The sequence below is a fragment of the Mizuhopecten yessoensis genome, unplaced genomic scaffold (assembly GCF_002113885.1).
Source record: "Mizuhopecten yessoensis strain PY_sf001 unplaced genomic scaffold, ASM211388v2 scaffold3855, whole genome shotgun sequence".
Classification (NCBI taxonomy): domain Eukaryota; kingdom Metazoa; phylum Mollusca; class Bivalvia; order Pectinida; family Pectinidae; genus Mizuhopecten; species Mizuhopecten yessoensis.
This window is the reverse complement of record NW_018405253.1, coordinates 77,983-95,546: the sequence shown is the minus strand read 5'-3', so window position 1 is coordinate 95,546 and position 17,564 is coordinate 77,983. Positions and strand designations below refer to the sequence as shown.

The 17,564-nt window shown below is 38.1% G+C and overlaps 1 protein-coding gene across 1 annotated transcript; it reads right to left on the bottom strand.

Moving 5' to 3' along the window:
• Window positions 1-2,298: 2,298 nt before the first annotated feature.
• LOC110448172 (nuclear envelope phosphatase-regulatory subunit 1-like) lies at window positions 2,299-17,556 on the bottom strand. Its single transcript, XM_021494276.1, has 6 exons — window positions 17,451-17,556; window positions 14,736-14,807; window positions 12,819-12,892; window positions 11,336-11,445; window positions 4,444-4,498; window positions 2,299-3,806 (listed from the first exon to the last, which is right to left on the bottom strand). Exons 1-6 carry the CDS (start codon window positions 17,488-17,490, stop codon window positions 3,768-3,770), a joined length of 390 nt encoding a protein of 129 aa, XP_021349951.1. The 5' UTR covers window positions 17,491-17,556; the 3' UTR covers window positions 2,299-3,767.
• Between the last annotated feature and the right edge of the window lie 8 nt (window positions 17,557-17,564).

The following is a 17,564-nucleotide window of genomic DNA, read 5'->3' as shown; positions in this document are numbered from 1 at the left end:
GAAAGTGGGTCAAGGTCATTCATTAGAAGCAACTTGATTGCCATTTGCCCCAGCATGCTACTAGCCAATTATCATATTCCTAAGCCTTTTGGTTGTTGAAAGGAAGTTTTTAAAATACATACTAAAACACCTTTGACTATGAAATTGAAACGAGACCATAAATCTTAACCAAATTGAATTGATAACCATCATCCTAGCATGCTACTGGCTAAATATCATGTTAGGTCTCTTGGTATTGGTAACAGAAAAAACCATTTCAATATTTGTGATTTGTTACTCCGTTAGTAAGGCAAGGTCATTCATTTGAAATATTTAATGCATTTGACCTCTATCTCATCCAAGCATGCTCACTGTGTTAACGACACCAGATATTGCTACCAAGCAGGTGATGATCACACGAAGTGGGCTTCTGTTGCAGGCGATTTTTTATTTTTTTTCCCCTTACTTCAGAGGCTTGTATGCTCACGTTTTCAGGGAGAAATATGCCGACATAATTTCATAGCATTGTACGGCAACTTGCAATTTGCATGATTCCGTACAGTAATCCAAAAACAAACATTCAAGTTGCTGTACAGTTCGGAGAAATATTTTTGACGATATTTCATTTAATACAATGCTTTCACCGACACAATGAATGTGTGTAATGTAGATACATCTTTATTTAGTTGTAGGCAGTAAAATATGTGGAGGGAAGTACTACAAATGTTAATTCAGACTAGTGATAGTTATTTCTCATAAATTTTTCTATGATACCAAACGATGTGTTTGTAAGGCTGGAAGAAATATTGACCCATAAATGAACATTTTCTATGGTTTAAATAAACGCTGAAAATGTGAGGTATTGATCCAAAAAGCCTCAAGCACATGACAACCTCTAAAGTGAGGAAAACATAGAAACAAGAGGCCCAATGGGCCTGCATAGCTCACCTGGTATTAATCTCACACTTGTAATCTTTAAAGTGGACTAAAATACAGCTACAGGCATAATTTCAGTGTTTGATTCATAAGAACCTATTAAAAGATTTAAACACATGATGCGTGTGACCTTGAATGTCGTACAAGGACATCAGGTTTAAAGTGGATCAAGGTCATTCATTTGAACAAACTTGGTAGTCCTTCATCCCAGCATGATACAGGCCTAATTTCAGTACCCTGGGCCTTTTGGTTATTGAGAAGTTATTTGAAGATTTTAAAACATTTGACCCATGTGACCTTGAAAATTGGTCAAGGTCATTCATTTTAACAAACTGTGGTAGCCCTTCATCCCAGCATGCTACAGGCCCAATATCAGTACCCTGGGCCTTTTGGTAATTCAGAAGAAGTCGTTTGAAGATTTTACGACATTTGACCCCTTTGACCTTGAAAATTGGTCAAGATCATTCATTTTTAAAAACTTGGTAGCCCTTCATTCCAGCATGCTACAGGCCCAATATCAGTCCCCTGGGCCTTTTGGTAATTCAGAAGAAGTCATTTGAAGATTTTACGTCATTTGACCCCTTTGACCTTGAAAATTGGTCAAGATCATTCATTTTTAAAAACTTGGTAGCCCTTCAACCCAGCATGCTTCAGGCCTAATATCAGTACCCTGGGGCTTTTGGTTATTGAAAAGAACTTGTTTGAAGATTTTAAGACCTCTAACCCCAGTGACCTTGAAAGTGGGGCAAGGTCATTCATTTGAACAAACTTGGTAGCCCTTCATCCCAGCATGCTTCAGGCCTAATATCAGTACCCTGGGTCTTTTGGTTATTGAGAAGAGGTTGTTTAAAGTAAAAAGTTGACGCCGGACAGACGGACGAAGGACGCCGCACCATGGCATAAGCTCACTTCAACGAACCTTCAACTACAGTCCACCTCGTGTGATGACCACCTGCCTGGTAGCAATATCCGGTGTCGTTAACACACAGTGATGCTACTGGCTAACCATCATCAACCTTAGTCTTTTGGTCATTGAGAAAAACTCTTTTAGGTTGTTTTTTTTACCCCTGTGACCTTGGGAGTGGTGCAAGGTCATTCATTTGAACAAACATGGTAGCCCTTCATCCCAGCATGCTACTCGCCAAATATCATTATCCTGGTATGTTTGGTTATTGAGAAGAGGTCGTTTAAAGATTTTAACACATTTGACCCTGTGACCCCAAAAGTGTATGAAAATTCATTGATAGAAATCTATATTTGTAAGAAAACTTTTAACTGTCAAGTTTTTAAAATCCAATATATATGTACATGGTATCTAGAGATAATGCATAAGGGAATTAAGAATACCTAAAGACTGTTCTAATATATCACAGACAAATAAAATGTCATATAATAAAATTTATTTACACACGATTTGTCACAAAATACTAGTAGATTCTGAACAGAGACAATTCTACATTCAAAACTTGAAAATATAGTTTGATTGATTTGTTCTTACAAGATGACAAGTTACCTGCAATTATCATCAACACTCAATCGGATTCTTTATAACATACAATCAGGTCCTTTCTAACATACTAAAAGATTTACATAATACACACTCAGATTCTTTATGACATTCAAACAGATATATACAATACATCGGATTCTTTATAACATACACTCAGGTCCTTTCTACCATACTTAAAGATTTACATAATACACACTCGGATTCTTTATAACATAAAACAGATATAAACAATAGAGAACAAGTCATGTGCAAGCCTAATCTTAGATTCTATTTTTTTAACCACACTGTTGTCTCTTATTAATTTATAGAAGAATTCTAAATATTTCTGTGATTAACCTGAAATCAGACACGGATTAGTTTGGTTATTATTTCTTATTATGAAGCACTTAAATAGATTTTTTTTTCAAATCTCAATTCCTATATATTCCATTATAAATGCATTGATGACAGAAGAGCAAATGATGAACCATCATCTTTTGCAAATATTTATATACAAGGTAAGTATTTAAAACATCTACAATACTTTAATCCAATATGCAAATTGATTCTCAGTCTGCGGAAAACAACTGCTTCAGGGGGTTGTTTATGTTTCAAATATAAAAATATTTTCCACCATAAAAAACATTTAATTAAAAACGTCCAGCTTTGTATATGAACATATACATTTGATTTCATTATTCTTGTAACAAAAGTGTCTGCAGCAACAAATCCACATATAACATATGAGGTGATCGGTCTTCAACTTATCATTTCCAAAACAGAACATTTCATCAGCGCAAAAGTAAAAACAATTCTTATGTTCAAAATTTGTGAGGTGTAAGTTGATACTAGTTTAAAGTGATCAATTTCATATGTAAATAATTTTAAAGATTCTGCTCAGTAATAAAATCCAGAGTCAGCATTTCCTTACAGCATTAACAGGTTAAGTAATGTTATATTATGGCAATAATTTTACTGTTAGGCTGTTAATGACCCTTTAATATGGATTTACATTTTTTAAACGAAATCCATTTTATTATTAACAAAACTACCCTGTGTTTTATTAGCTTTGCTGAACAGGTTTTCGTCTTCAATAAATAAACTTATAATATTACTACCATGTACTGGACAAGCAGATTAAGCAAGTTGAACTAAGACCTGGTAACAGTTGTATAAAATACTGTAGTTGATGATTTATATCATTTTGATGATGATAATGTCGAAATGACCATAATCTGTCAATGAAGTACATGTACTACACACACACATACAGGAGGAAGTTACGCTGTGATATTCCTCTTCTCTGTCACCGACTCCTCTTCCTTGGGCTTCCCCTCAGTCCTAATTCTAACCGGCCATATAGTCATGTGGTTGGTCGAGGTTTTAAAATCAATTTGCCAGTCTGCAATGTTGAAACTTTCCAATTAAAATCTTGTAAACTTAAAACTGATTAAAAGCTATTAAGGAGTTATTTCTAATTTTCGAAACAAATGTTTAAAACCTTAATATTATCGACAGGTTTTGCTTAACACCCATTTATTTTCTACAGGGCCAACAGTACACCCTTGAAAGTATGTATTGACTCACAAAAATTAGCTTTGACTCTTGGGTTTGAAAGAAAATGTTTACTCGATATGTATTTTTACCCTCCAAAATGTTATTTGACTTCTGAAATTGCTAACAAGGTTCAACTGAAAGCCCTGTTGTATTTACAATATAATAAGTCAGGGTATTCCCCACTGCTATCTGACTGCACCAACCACTCATACAATTGCAATTTACAAGTTAACATTTCCTTATATCCACAAATGTTGAATTTAACATTTCGTATAGAAATACTGACACCAAATTATGTGCAAATACATAAATTGATCTACTAAATCATCATAAGGCGGTGATGATTACATAAAAAGTAAATTGTGGACATTTTGTGTTTCTTTGTGACTAAAAGATTCAGCCAAGAGCTCATAGCTGTGTGCCCTGTGCTAAAATAACTACGCTCTTTTACTGTTGCTTCCATCAACTAAATATGTACTTACATCGTCACATGACATATTATAATCAGCTAGCACTTGTCGACACCTGGAGGCTATTCTGGAAAAGGTCAAGGTCAATCAGCACACATATTTTTATCATTTCTTTACACAACACTATCCAGTAGTCATGGTAACAGAAAAACAAAGTTGCAAAAATAACAAGCTTAAATTAAACTTGTATAAAATCCTGAATTATAATATTAATAATAGTAGAATTTAAGAGATTCAGTATGCCCTAGTCCTACAGATCTATTTTTTCAATTCACTTTTTATATATTGAATATTCAAGAACCCTAGTGTTAAAGGGACTATTTAGTCAAGTGACAACCTGAAAATTGAGTCTATATTGAAAATATGTATCTCCTAACGAAAGTTTTCGTACTTGATAATGACATGACCTGGCGCCAACGTCCAGTGTGGTCATTTTCATCTTTTGGAAAAGCCTGTGATAAAAATAGCTATGACAGAAATAGTACAATATCCGGGTCTTTCAGTGAGAAATCATGTCCAGCACTGCTCTGTCAACCAACAACACAGTGCCAGTTATGAGTCTGAGTTCACACATTACGCATTCTTGAATTTACACAATACATCGCAAGTAAGAATTATAAGTATCATAATGTATACCTCTAATCAGATATTTCTGTTCATATTTGGATTTGAATAATAACAAACAGGTTTAATTAGAGCATGCATGCACTGAGAAGGGTGCCGCAGGAAGAATTTCAAACCACAGAAAGTACGTAGCTGAAAATTCACTGACAGCTGCCGCTTAAACGTTATGATCATGAAGAAGTTTGTGACAACGTTATAAGAAAACTTTTTTCGCTAAATTGTCCCTTTACGGGGGGGGTCTCCAAGAAAGCTGGGTCCACGTCCCGAGGCTGGGTACATTGGTGCTCAGTGCGTATGTGATCATTTCGGGGGTGTGATTGTCGCGCGCTGGGCGTCAACGTAGCAGAAGGCTTTCACAGTAGCTCCAATTTGAGCCAACCTGTTTGCCGTGGGTTGCGTCTCGTATTCCTGGGGGAAGAAGATCCTGGTGGTTGAGCAGGGGTCGGAATCACTGATGAACTCTGGATTGGAGGGAGACATGATCCGACTTTCTGCAACATGCTACTTTGGCTTCGGACTCTGGGAAGTCGAGAGGTGGTATGGGCCCTCTATCACCAATCGGCTGGTCACGCCGAGCCCTTGGTTTACATACTTCCAAGAAGGCGGTGGCTTAGGGTCAATCGCGAGAGTATGCTCTTCCGGGTAATATATATACTCGTTATGTATACTTTTACGAGTATACTACTTTGTGTATCCCTGACACTTTGGCGCTGGATATCCGCGCTGATATTAGTGTCCCCTTGTTGGGCTCCGGGGCGGGCGGGGACACAGACAGTGAACTAATTAATAAACATACATGGGTAATGAAAAAAACACAGAAAAACACCCTACAACTACCACATTCCCACAATTCATCATCATGTCGTCAACCACTAGTGGAAAAACTGCAGCAACATTGTCTCCTCTTCTGTTGAGGAAGGGTATAAAAGGAATAGCTGGGGACGTAAAGTCCGTCAAACCTTTGGGATCTGGCGATCTCCTAATCGAAGTTTTTCGCAAACAACAGGCGATTAACCTACTGGGTACCACCAGTTTTGGAGGTATCAGTGTTATAGTGAAAGCACATCCATCACTAAACAGCAGCAAGGGGGTAATCAGATGCCCCGCCCTGCGTAATGACGCTGATGCCGCCATACTGGAGTACTTCCAGGAGGAGGAGATCCCAGTCTCTGAGGTGCGACGGATTTTGTCCAAGAAGAACAACAAGTTGGTTCCAACAGACACATTTGTACTGACCTTTGCTACCCCATCACTACCTTCGGCCGTAGTGATTGGTTACCAAAGGTGCAGTGTCTCCGTCTACATCCCTAATCCATTAAGATGCCGTAACTGCCAGAAGTACGGACATCATGAAAAAAGATGTAGGCGGAAGACCGTTTGCCAGTACTGTGGTCGTGAAGGTCATGAGGACCAAAGCGACTGTGATATTGCCAACCTGCGTTGTGTTAATTGTGAGGGAAAGCATGCTGCTTCGTCTCGAGACTGTCCTGCCTGGAATCGCGAGAGAGAGATATTGCGGGTCAAATTTACCCGAAATGTCTCCTTCCCCGAGGCTAGGAGGATAGTGGAGAGCACGGACGTGGCTGCTCCCTCATATGCACAAGTGACGAAAGTCCGGTCGCCGGTTGACAGTGTCGCAGTCAAGGATGCTTCAGTTCAAGTATCTGCAGACATACCTGCCTGGGGCTCACAAGTCCCAGACATGTCTGGCCAAGATAACTTGAAAATCCTCACGGGAGACCCATCTCGTTTCACGTCTATACGAAAACCAACCAAAAACAACAAACAGTCAAAAGCAGCATCACCATCAAAACCAGCATCTTCATCAAAACCAGCATCTTCATCAAAACCTGCACCACAATCAAAACCAGCACCACAATCAAAACCAGCACCACCATCAAAAACACCTTCCACTTCAGGAGAAAACCCTTCAAAGGTTGGCCCATCTAGGGCACATGTGCGTTCGCAGCGATCTCGCTCACTCACATCTGTTCCTCGATCCCAACTGAGACCAGAGGCAACATCACCTACCAACAGACCTAGGAAAAAAATTAGAATAGCGAGGGGCAAATCTGAAGGACCGGATCTGAATGTCACCTTTGGCAAAGGATCAGAGGACCCGACAAACCGGTTCAATGTCCTACTAGATTTCGATGATGAGATGGAGACGAATGCCTCAGCGCTTCGTGCTTCGACTCCATCGAAATCCAGCCAAAATAGCAAAAGATAAATAATACAATTATCCAATGGAACATCCGCGGATTAAAGGCAAATATAGAAGAATTTCAGAATCTATCAAAAGAATTTAGACCCGCCATTTTTTGTCTACAAGAAATCATGCTCAAAAACCCAATCACGCTTAGAAATTTCTCACTCTACACTAACATTCCAACTGTAGTTAGCAGAGCAGCAGGTGGCGCAGCGGTAGCTGTCCATAAAAATATTCCTCACAGAATGATCAAGTTAAACACAAATTTACAGGCTGTTGCTGTCTGTGCAACATTACACAGACAAATAACCGTCTGTTCAATTTATCTCCCTCCGAGTATTGTTTTCACTTGTGAGCAACTCAATAATCTCGTCTCCCAGCTCCCAACACCATTCATAATCCTCGGTGATTTTAATGGTCATAATAGCCTGTGGGGCTCTCCCAACACAGACGAGAGAGGAAGACGTATTGAGGAATTTATAGATAAAAACAACTTGTGCCTTTTTAACAACAATACCCCTACTTATTTACACCCTGCTACAGGCTCTCGTACCCACATTGATCTATCATTATGCCATCCATCCATTTTACTTGACTATGACTGGAGGGTAAATGATGATCTTTGTGGGAGTGACCACTTCCCAATTTTTCTTCAGAATATTGGGACTCCTCTTGATGATCCTCTACCTCGATGGAATATGCACAAAGCAGATTGGGCCCAATTCCAACACATGTGCATTGAAAAACTAACCATAGACAATTTTACTAACCTCGACGACCCTATCAAAACTTTTACTGAAACACTCACTTCTATTGCCCAAAAGACAATTCCAAAATCCGCTCCAAAACCTACGAAGTTCCTTTTATCTGAAGAATCTTTTAAAACACGCAGTAATCGGGCAGCTGCTCTAAGACGCTACTTCAATTGCCCAACTGCTTCAAACTACAGTGAATTTAAAATTTGGCGGGCAAAGGCTCGGCGATCAATTAAAATTGACAAAAGAAACAGCTGGAGAGAATATGTATCCAAGATATCATCAAACACGTCCTCAAAAAAAGTATGGGATATGATTCGGAAAATAAGTGGGAAAAAGAAAAAGGCAACATCCTCCCACCTCATTAATAAAAACAAAATTTTCTCGTCTATAACTGAAATTGCTGATGCATTTGCAAAAAACATAGCTAAAAACTCATCCCCTTTAAACCACTCCCAAAAATTCCAGTCTTTGAAAAAAAAGAGAGAAAAGAAACGGCTCAATTTCAAATCATCAAACAAAGAAAGTTATAATGAACAATTTACCCTACCAGAACTTGTTGATTCGCTTAGAAAATCACAGGACACTGCTTCAGGTCCTGATGATATTCCATATCAATTTCTAAAGCACTTACCGGACTCTTCACTAACATGCCTTCTTTACATATTCAACCAAGTTTACGCTTCCGGAAAGATTCCCGATTCGTGGAAGAACTCCACAATTATACCTATCCCAAAACCGGGAAAGGATGCTACTGACCCAAACAACTATCGTCCTATCTCTCTGACTAGTTGTGTATGTAAAACTTTAGAACGAATGATAAACACTAGACTGGTTTGGTTTCTTGAGGCCAACGATATAATATCCCCTCTTCAAAGTGGCTTTAGAAATAGAAGAGGGACAAATGACCATCTCATCAGATTAGAGACGTTCATTCGAGAGGCTTTCGCCAAGAAAGAACACCTTGTCGCTGTGTTCTTCGATCTTGAGAAGGCCTATGATACTACATGGCAGTATGGCATCATGAAAGATCTTCACGACCTTGGCGTACGTGGAAACCTTCCCAATTTTATATCTAATTACCTATCAGATAGACACTTCAAAGTCCGTGTTGGTTCAACTTTTTCTGAAACGTCTAAACAGGAAATGGGAGTCCCACAGGGTGGAATCCTATCAGTCACACTGTTTGGTCTTAAAATCAATGATATAGTCAAATGTCTTGGTCAATCAACAGAAGGGTCGTTATTTGTGGATGACTTCTTGATCTGTTACAGATCTAAGAACATGCACACGATAGAACGACAACTTCAACAGAGTTTAAACAAACTACAAAATTGGGCAGACGAAAACGGCTTCAAATTCTCTAAATCCAAAACTGTGTGCATGCATTTCTGTCAAAAACGAAAAGCACACAATGACCCAAATCTAACACTCGATGGCACTAGAATTCCTGTTGTTGAACAGACTAAATTTCTCGGCCTCATTTTTGATTCGAAACTCTCTTTCATACCACATATAAAGTATCTGAAGGATAAGTGTTCCAAGGCGTTAAACATTATACGAGTCCTTTCTCATACTGATTGGGGAGCGGATCGTGAAATGCTTTTGCGCCTATACAGATCACTTATTCGAACAAAACTGGATTATGGTTCTATGGTATACGGGTCAGCGCGCAGTTCGTACCTTCAGATGCTAGATCCAATCCATAACCAAGGGCTACGTCTTGCCCTGGGAGCTTTTCGAACAACACCTGTAAAAAGCCTGTACGTGGAAGCAAATGAACCATCCCTTTATGACAGAAGAATAAAACTTTCATTACAATTTGCAACTCAATTAAAATCAAACCCTAAAAATCCTGCTTTCAACCAAGTATTCAACCCCAAATACCAAAACATATTTACGCAAAACCAAAAACTTCTGCCAACATTTGGTATCCGAATTTTGAATTTCCTGCAAGAACTCAACATAAAATTGACGGACATAGCTGAATTTAACATATCTGATGTTCCTCCGTGGACCATTCAAACCCCCGATTTTAACTTTACATTACATGAGCGAGGGAAATCAAGTGTTATGCCCGAAGAACACAAATCCTCCTTTCGGGAATGCATTTCGAATTACCCTTCTCATACACAACTTTACACCGATGGCTCCAAAGAAGGTGAGAAAGTGGCAGCAGCCTGCTGTACTGCCAATACTTGCACTTCAGTCCGACTACCAGACGGCGCCTCCATCTTTTCTGCTGAAGCATGCGCCATTGGTTTGGCCCTCGACCATATCGATGAACACCGCATTAAAAAGGCAATTATTTGTTCAGACTCTCTATCTGTCCTACAGAGTTTACAGTTACGAGATCCTAAAAACACAATCGTACAAAACCTTGCTCTTCGAATATCTCGTATATTAAAAAAGTCTAAAATAACTTTACTATGGATTCCGAGCCATGTCGGAATAAAAGGCAACGAATTTGCTGACAGGGAAGCAAAAAATGCATTGAATCTCGAACAAACAAATATCAAACTACCATACACAGATTTTAAACCTACTATTCGTACAGCCATTCAAAATGAATGGCAGAAACGCTGGTCTCTGGAGACCAACAACAAACTTTTTAAGATACAACCGAAACTTAAAACATCTATTCCCAGTCGGAAAGATCGTAGAGAGGAAGTTGTCCTCGCTCGGCTCCGCACTGGGCACACATATCCTACTCATTCGTACCTTTTAAAACGAGAAGATATACCTTCATGCCACGCATGTGACACTCCATTTACAGTGGAGCATTTTTTAATAGAATGTTCCGATTTTAAACACATTCGTGATAACTACTTCCGAGTCCCGGATATGAAAACACTTTTCAGTTCCGTGGATTCGAAGGCATTATTTAACTATTTGAAAGACATCGGGCTATTTTATAGACTCTGATGTCTTTTAACCCACCTTATCATTTTTGACGTTATATATATATCGCATATTCCATATCATCTATTCGTTATCTCTTTTATTATTTTAACTCCCTTTTATTTATTTTTTTATTATCTACACATACAATGCGAATACTTTTAAAATGAACCATTTTATCTTATTTTATCTTCGCTATTCACATGTTTGTTAAAAAAGTAAAATAAATAAATAAATCACCATGGCCCTAAATGACCACAGCCGTCGATGGGCCGTTAAACATAAACAAACAAACAAACAAACAAACCTTTACGGGGGGGGTGTCCATAATTTGGTGAGTGATGGTTTGAACTACCTCCAAGCTGAAAGAAACATTTTGCTGAATATATTAAAATGATATTGAACTGAAGGATACATTGATGGCGATACAACCCTCTTATGGATCCCACACAGAAACAGCATGACCAGCATTATACAGCTGATGGTGAAGAATGGGTGATTCAGGAGGGAATGGGCAAAGGGTATCTGGAACAGAAGACATATGATGTATAGTTAATGTCTTGTGATACAATAGATAAGTCATGCAACGTTTAAGTACAAAGTCAATATCTACATCTGTAATATGATTCAATACAAGTCATGTGATGTGATAAAAGTCATGTAGTATGTTATAAGTTATGTGATACCAGAACAAATCTGTAGACAGGTGGAACCTAGTACAGTAATACTAAAAAACAATTCTTTCAAATTAATGCATGATAGATCTTTAATCCGTTAGTATTAGTTATAAACCATTTAGCTTTTAATCTAAGTGTCCTATCCATATCTGGTTTATAGGTTGTTGAGTACTCAGCAGAAATCTACAGGAACTGTCATGTTAATCAGAAGACTGACTGTATTAATGTCCCAGGCTGTGATGGCTGTAAAGTCAAAGGGTTCTGGTCTTGATACACATATAACCTCTCTATACCCTTTGAATATGTCATGATAAAATGGAAGGCAGGTAGATAGCTATTTGATTGGTTTCAGGTATAAAAAGCTGACTAATTGCTAGGATGATACCTGTTCTTAAAAGATTACAGATCACCACCGAACCTTAAAGCTTGTCACTTTTACTGTTGGACTGCCATGTGCAGGGGCGTTTCTAGGATATTTGAAAGAAGGGGCGTAGAATCAAATCTTTCGCCGAGCGGAGCGAGTTGAAAAAAAAAAATTGGACCTTTTTTTTGCTAAAATCATAAAATAATTGTGAAATGCACTAATGTAACGGTTCCTGACTTGGAGCATGTATATTTTATAGTTAAAGTGTCAGGGTTTGACATTTTTTAATGCCGAATTCTCTCCATTAATTGTCTATGGTATATTAAAATGATTCACTCTATCACGTGGTCAACAACAATGGATACTAATCGCAGAGTCGAATACGGCGGAGAAACGAAATTTTACGGATCACCCATCGGATGGGGGCATCAGTATAAAAAGAAATCAGAGTATGTGTTTAATTAATGAATATGATAAATTGCCATATTTAATACAATATTAGCAGATTACCATAGGTTGGGTTGGTTTTTTTTGAAAAGGGGGGGGGGGGGGCGTACGCCCATTACGCTCTCACCTTGACCCGCCCCTGATGTGATTATTTTGATGTTCATCAAATGATCAGACTAGTCTACCTGCACCATCCACAAGGTGGCACATACAGAACCTTCAACTTTGTCATGACATATACCATTGGTGAACAGAAGATATGTGCAATGAGAGCCGATTCCTTGAATTTTGAAGGTGCCATTTGACAAACAATACATTTGTAATTAGATTGGAGTAAATATGTTTACTGTGGTCCTACAGACTTTCTGTATTTCTAATAACAGATAGTATAGTACTGGGTAAACCTGTACCTGTGTGGTGAATGGGTCCCATATCCAAGTCCAGGCTCCGACTGCTGTACATACAGACATCACAATGAGTACCACTGAAAGGTAAAAAGAAACTTTAAACTACCCTCCATTAAGCAAATATAGCTAACACAGCATACTATTTAATATTTACTGTTAAATCAGATATTTTATGGGGCTTAAATGTTTTGGTTTTCCAAAGAAACACCACTAAGTGGAGCATGGAAACAAAATCAATGCAACCCCTCCACAAAAACTAAATACACCACAAAATCCACAGAAATTAAAACTGAAAACAGTTTTGAAAAGTGAAAGCAGATTTTGGAGGATATTCAAATTGGTATAAGGCTTCAAATGGTGCTGTTGTGAAAGTATTTTCATCATCCTTCAGGTATAAAGAGGGGAATAGAATGTATACGACACATTTGCATAATGATAAATGCGTTTGATAATTTAAGAAGTACTCTTTTAAATGCCTTTTGTACTGTGTTGTTGCAATGGTATTAGTATAGGACATATATTATACATCCATTCCAAACTTGAAGAAACTTTTTGTTGTTCATTAAATTGGTGGTTTGAGAATATCCATGAAAATCAAATAATATAAAATTTACAAAAATGAATGAAAACACGGTACACAAGTTCTATTGATACAGAATTGCAGAAAAGGGTTTGTTTCCAAGAAGTCTGACGCAGTCCATATACGATGGATTGTCCCAAAAAGGATGATCAAAATTAGATGACTCCCTAAATACAATGTACATCTCTGGCATGTGTATCAATAGTGTGTACTAACAAGAGATCCCAGAATATCTTTGTGCTCACCATTGTACCATCTTCACCAGATTATGTCAGTTTGATCTTTTCTCTTATCTGTTTGATCAAGTCATGTAAACAGTAAATGCACCGTTTCACATATTTACTAGTACAATTCTTTAACTGTAAGAGAAAAAGATCTGATCATTACAATATCAGAAAGATCTCATTAGTACTTCCTGTGGCCAACTTGTTTTTATGATCACTCTCCAAAGTAAACATGCACAACAACAGACCAAGGGGAACCTACATATCAAAATTGAGAAAGATCCCTCAAAAACTCCCTGAGAAATAGCGAAAACAAACATTTACTGTCAAAATCCAAGTTGGCTGTCTGTCGGCCATTTGATTTATTCAATCGGTCTCAAAAGTAACCATGCACAACAACAGACCAATGGGACCCTACATATCGAATTTGAGAAATATCCTTTCAGAACTTCCTAAGAAATAGCGATACCAAACATTTACTGTCAAAATCCAAGATGGCCACCTGTCAGCCATTTTGTTTATTTCATCAGTCTCAAAAGTATACATGCACAATAACAGAAGAAGGGGAACATTCAGGTCAAATTTGAGAAAGATCCCTCAAAAACATCGTAAGAAATAGCAATAACAAAAATTCACTGTCAAAATCCAAGATGGTCACCTGTCGGCAATTTTGTATAAATACGATCAGACTCAAAAGCAAACATGCACAACAACAGACTAAGGGGAACCTTACTATCAAATATGAGATAGATCCCTCCTGTACTTTCTGAGAAAAAGTGTTGTTTAAGGACGGACTGCAGACCACGGATGAAGGGTGATTTGAATATCCCACCATCAGATGATGGTGGGCTAAAAGTAGTAGTTCATTGGTGGTCTACAATGAATCTGTTAGTTTTGTTATGAGATCTTTTATCCCCATAATCCAGTGACAATAGTGGGAGTCTGTCTTTGTTTAGTTCTATTGGGATTTTTTTTTATGTCTTCCAGAAAGGATTTTTTTTTACAAAGTTATAGGATGATGAATTTCAGCATTACAATTAATGTAAGATGATACACAGTGACATGTTACTAGTCTCCTATTACATACATGTGTCAAAAAACAATGAAAGAACATACTTCTCCATAGTCTGGCTGTAGGTTGTAGTTTGTCTATCACCTCTGTCAGTCGTCTTTCAAATGCTTTCAAATCTGAAGTGGTATAGAGTATATATTAGTATTGTACTTCAAAAACATATGCAACAGATAATATTATACAATGATGAACTATTTCAAAATAATATAATAATGTTGTTAAGGAAATGAAAACATGTCACGCTTATGTAATATGTAGAACAGTGTCAAATATATATTTGTCCCCTCTTAAAGAGAAAATCTGTTTTAAGAACTGATCATTGATAAAAATGTATGATTACCAATACTGTTTATATACACTGTTGTCAATTAGAGCACAAATCTGGAGATCTGTCACCTCTTAATCTGCCATATGTGACCAGATATACCTTTCTGTCATCTTAATGAACCAAGTGTGTTTGTTGTTACTGATAGCTAATCATCAGCTTCAAGCATGCTTTCATCTGGAGTCGCTAAGGGCACAGTGCTCGGACAACTGTTATTTCTACTATTCAACAACAACCTCTCAAAAGCTGTCAAATCAACCACCAGACTGTTTGCAGGTGACTAACTCTTGTATAGAAGAACATCATCAGAGGATCAAGTCATACTAAAACAGGACTTGGATGAACTGCAGTAATAGCTAAAGCCTAATTAGTGTGAGGTTTTCCAAATTACCAAGAGGAGATCTCCACTAAATTAAAATTACAACATCCATGGAAAGGTACTTTAACACTGTTTTTACACAACAGCCTCAGCTAGGATTACGACATCTTCAAAATTACAAAGAAAGCCAACTCCACCCTGGTATTTCTTGGCAGAAATATCAGCTATTTTAATTCATTTGAGATGTAACACAGCATTTGATCGGTCAATAAAAACAATTTGGGCCTGTAAAACCATGATATTTCTCATTCGCATATGAAGCCTGGATGGCGATTGTAAATGACGATGACCACGACTGACCCTGACACATCATGAACTTGATTATTCATGACGTCACGAACAATAGCGTGACCCTGAAAGGTCAACGTAATTCCGCTTCACTTTGAATATTTCTGACGTCACAAATTCACAGCAGAGACCCAGAATTTGTAGAAAACATTCAAAACTATATTAAAAACATGAACTTGCAGTGGTTTTGGTTGATATGGATTAAAATGGAGATAACCCTACTGTATTTTGAAATTTGCGGCGGTATATTGTGATTATACTATAACTGGCGACGCGACGGATATTTGGGTCAGTATAATCATGATACACTGCTGCATATTTCAAAATACAGTAGAGTTATCCCCTAATTGCCAAACCAAGATCAAGGCTCAATACAAATGTGCTCTTCGAATTCCATTCTTTTAAGACCATCCTTGTAGGATGAACTGATTTCTGGATCTCAGCAAAAATGGGAAATACTGTATCACCAAACTGAAAGCAGTCAAACAGATAAGCAGCTCCCTTCGCCACTGAGGACTAATTACATTACATAAACAGCATAATATCCAGGTACTATCCAGAACTGCCATGGTAGTCACTATAGAACAGAAGTGACACAGCAGGTGTGCTCATGATGTACGGGATAGTGTACCACCTAGGGAACATAACACCAGGCTCAGTTGTCCGGCACCTTGGCTGAAGAAGCTACACTGGCCAGCTTTAGACTAGCTGTCTGCCTCTGGACACTTCACAAAATTTAAATTCCATCAGATTTTAGACAATCGCCCTCTCACATGGTGCAAGAATACTTAAGTGGTGTCAGTATGGCAGGTTTAAACTGTACATAGGATTATGGTCACTGTCTACCTTTGCCCTAGAGAAAACAATTGGTAGAGCGGCAGACTGGGAAGCTAGCTGGGGTCGCTGGTTCGAACCCCCTTAGAAGCACTCTTTTCTCCTGTTACAAAATGTGTCTGGTAAATGTGGAGATAAAACCTGAGATGTTGAGGTATTTGAAGGTTAACACGTCTAATAAATGGGGAAGTAGTGGCCAGGTTTTAATTGTTCATAGGATTATGGCTCAACGGTAGGTCTATCAACGTCTACCAAAAAATTGACCTACTTCATCATATTGAAGATTATGTCAATAGTAGAGCGTTCGATTAAAAAGTCTGGATTATGGCGGGAAGCAAAAGAATCTGGGTTGTAGTTAAAGGAGAGAGGAATATAGCAAAGCTGGACCGAGACATTCGCTGGTGACCAGGTGCCTGTCTAGAGTTTGGAGCGTCCGTCTACAGTGTGGAGGGTCCTCTCTAGGTTTTCAACTCATTCTGTCTGTACAACGCTCTTCTCTTGTAACAGTGATGCCGTTTTTTAGGGCGAAGACCACAGGAGCCTGAAGTTCTGTCAATAATGAATAACAGTAATACAATAAAATAAAACTATAATAGCATATTATAGGTATTTTTTGTGTATTACTGTTATTATTCATTATTGACAGAACTTAGGACTCCTGTGAAAAGTCCAAAGCACTTAGGCCACAACAGCAGTATGGATGTCAACCAGGAACTAGGTAGCCCCGAGGTTCTGTTGTACATATTTAGTTTAAAACTGTACTGTATTTCAGTACTGTCTAACGGAGGGGGGGGGGGGGTTACTTTTTCAGTATCTGGTACAGTAGCCAACTGGCCTAATCAAGCATTAACGGGACAGTTATTTATATACAATGTATACAACAATGGATACAATGATTTAAGAAAATTCCATTAAGAAACAAGTGATGACAACCTTCTGTTTGCTCCGCTGACATTATTCGGTTTCTCTTCATTCTTTGAGACTGGAATACTAAGACGTCTAATGTGATTAGCTTTCTCAACAAAAACGTAACCAATCAGATGGTTC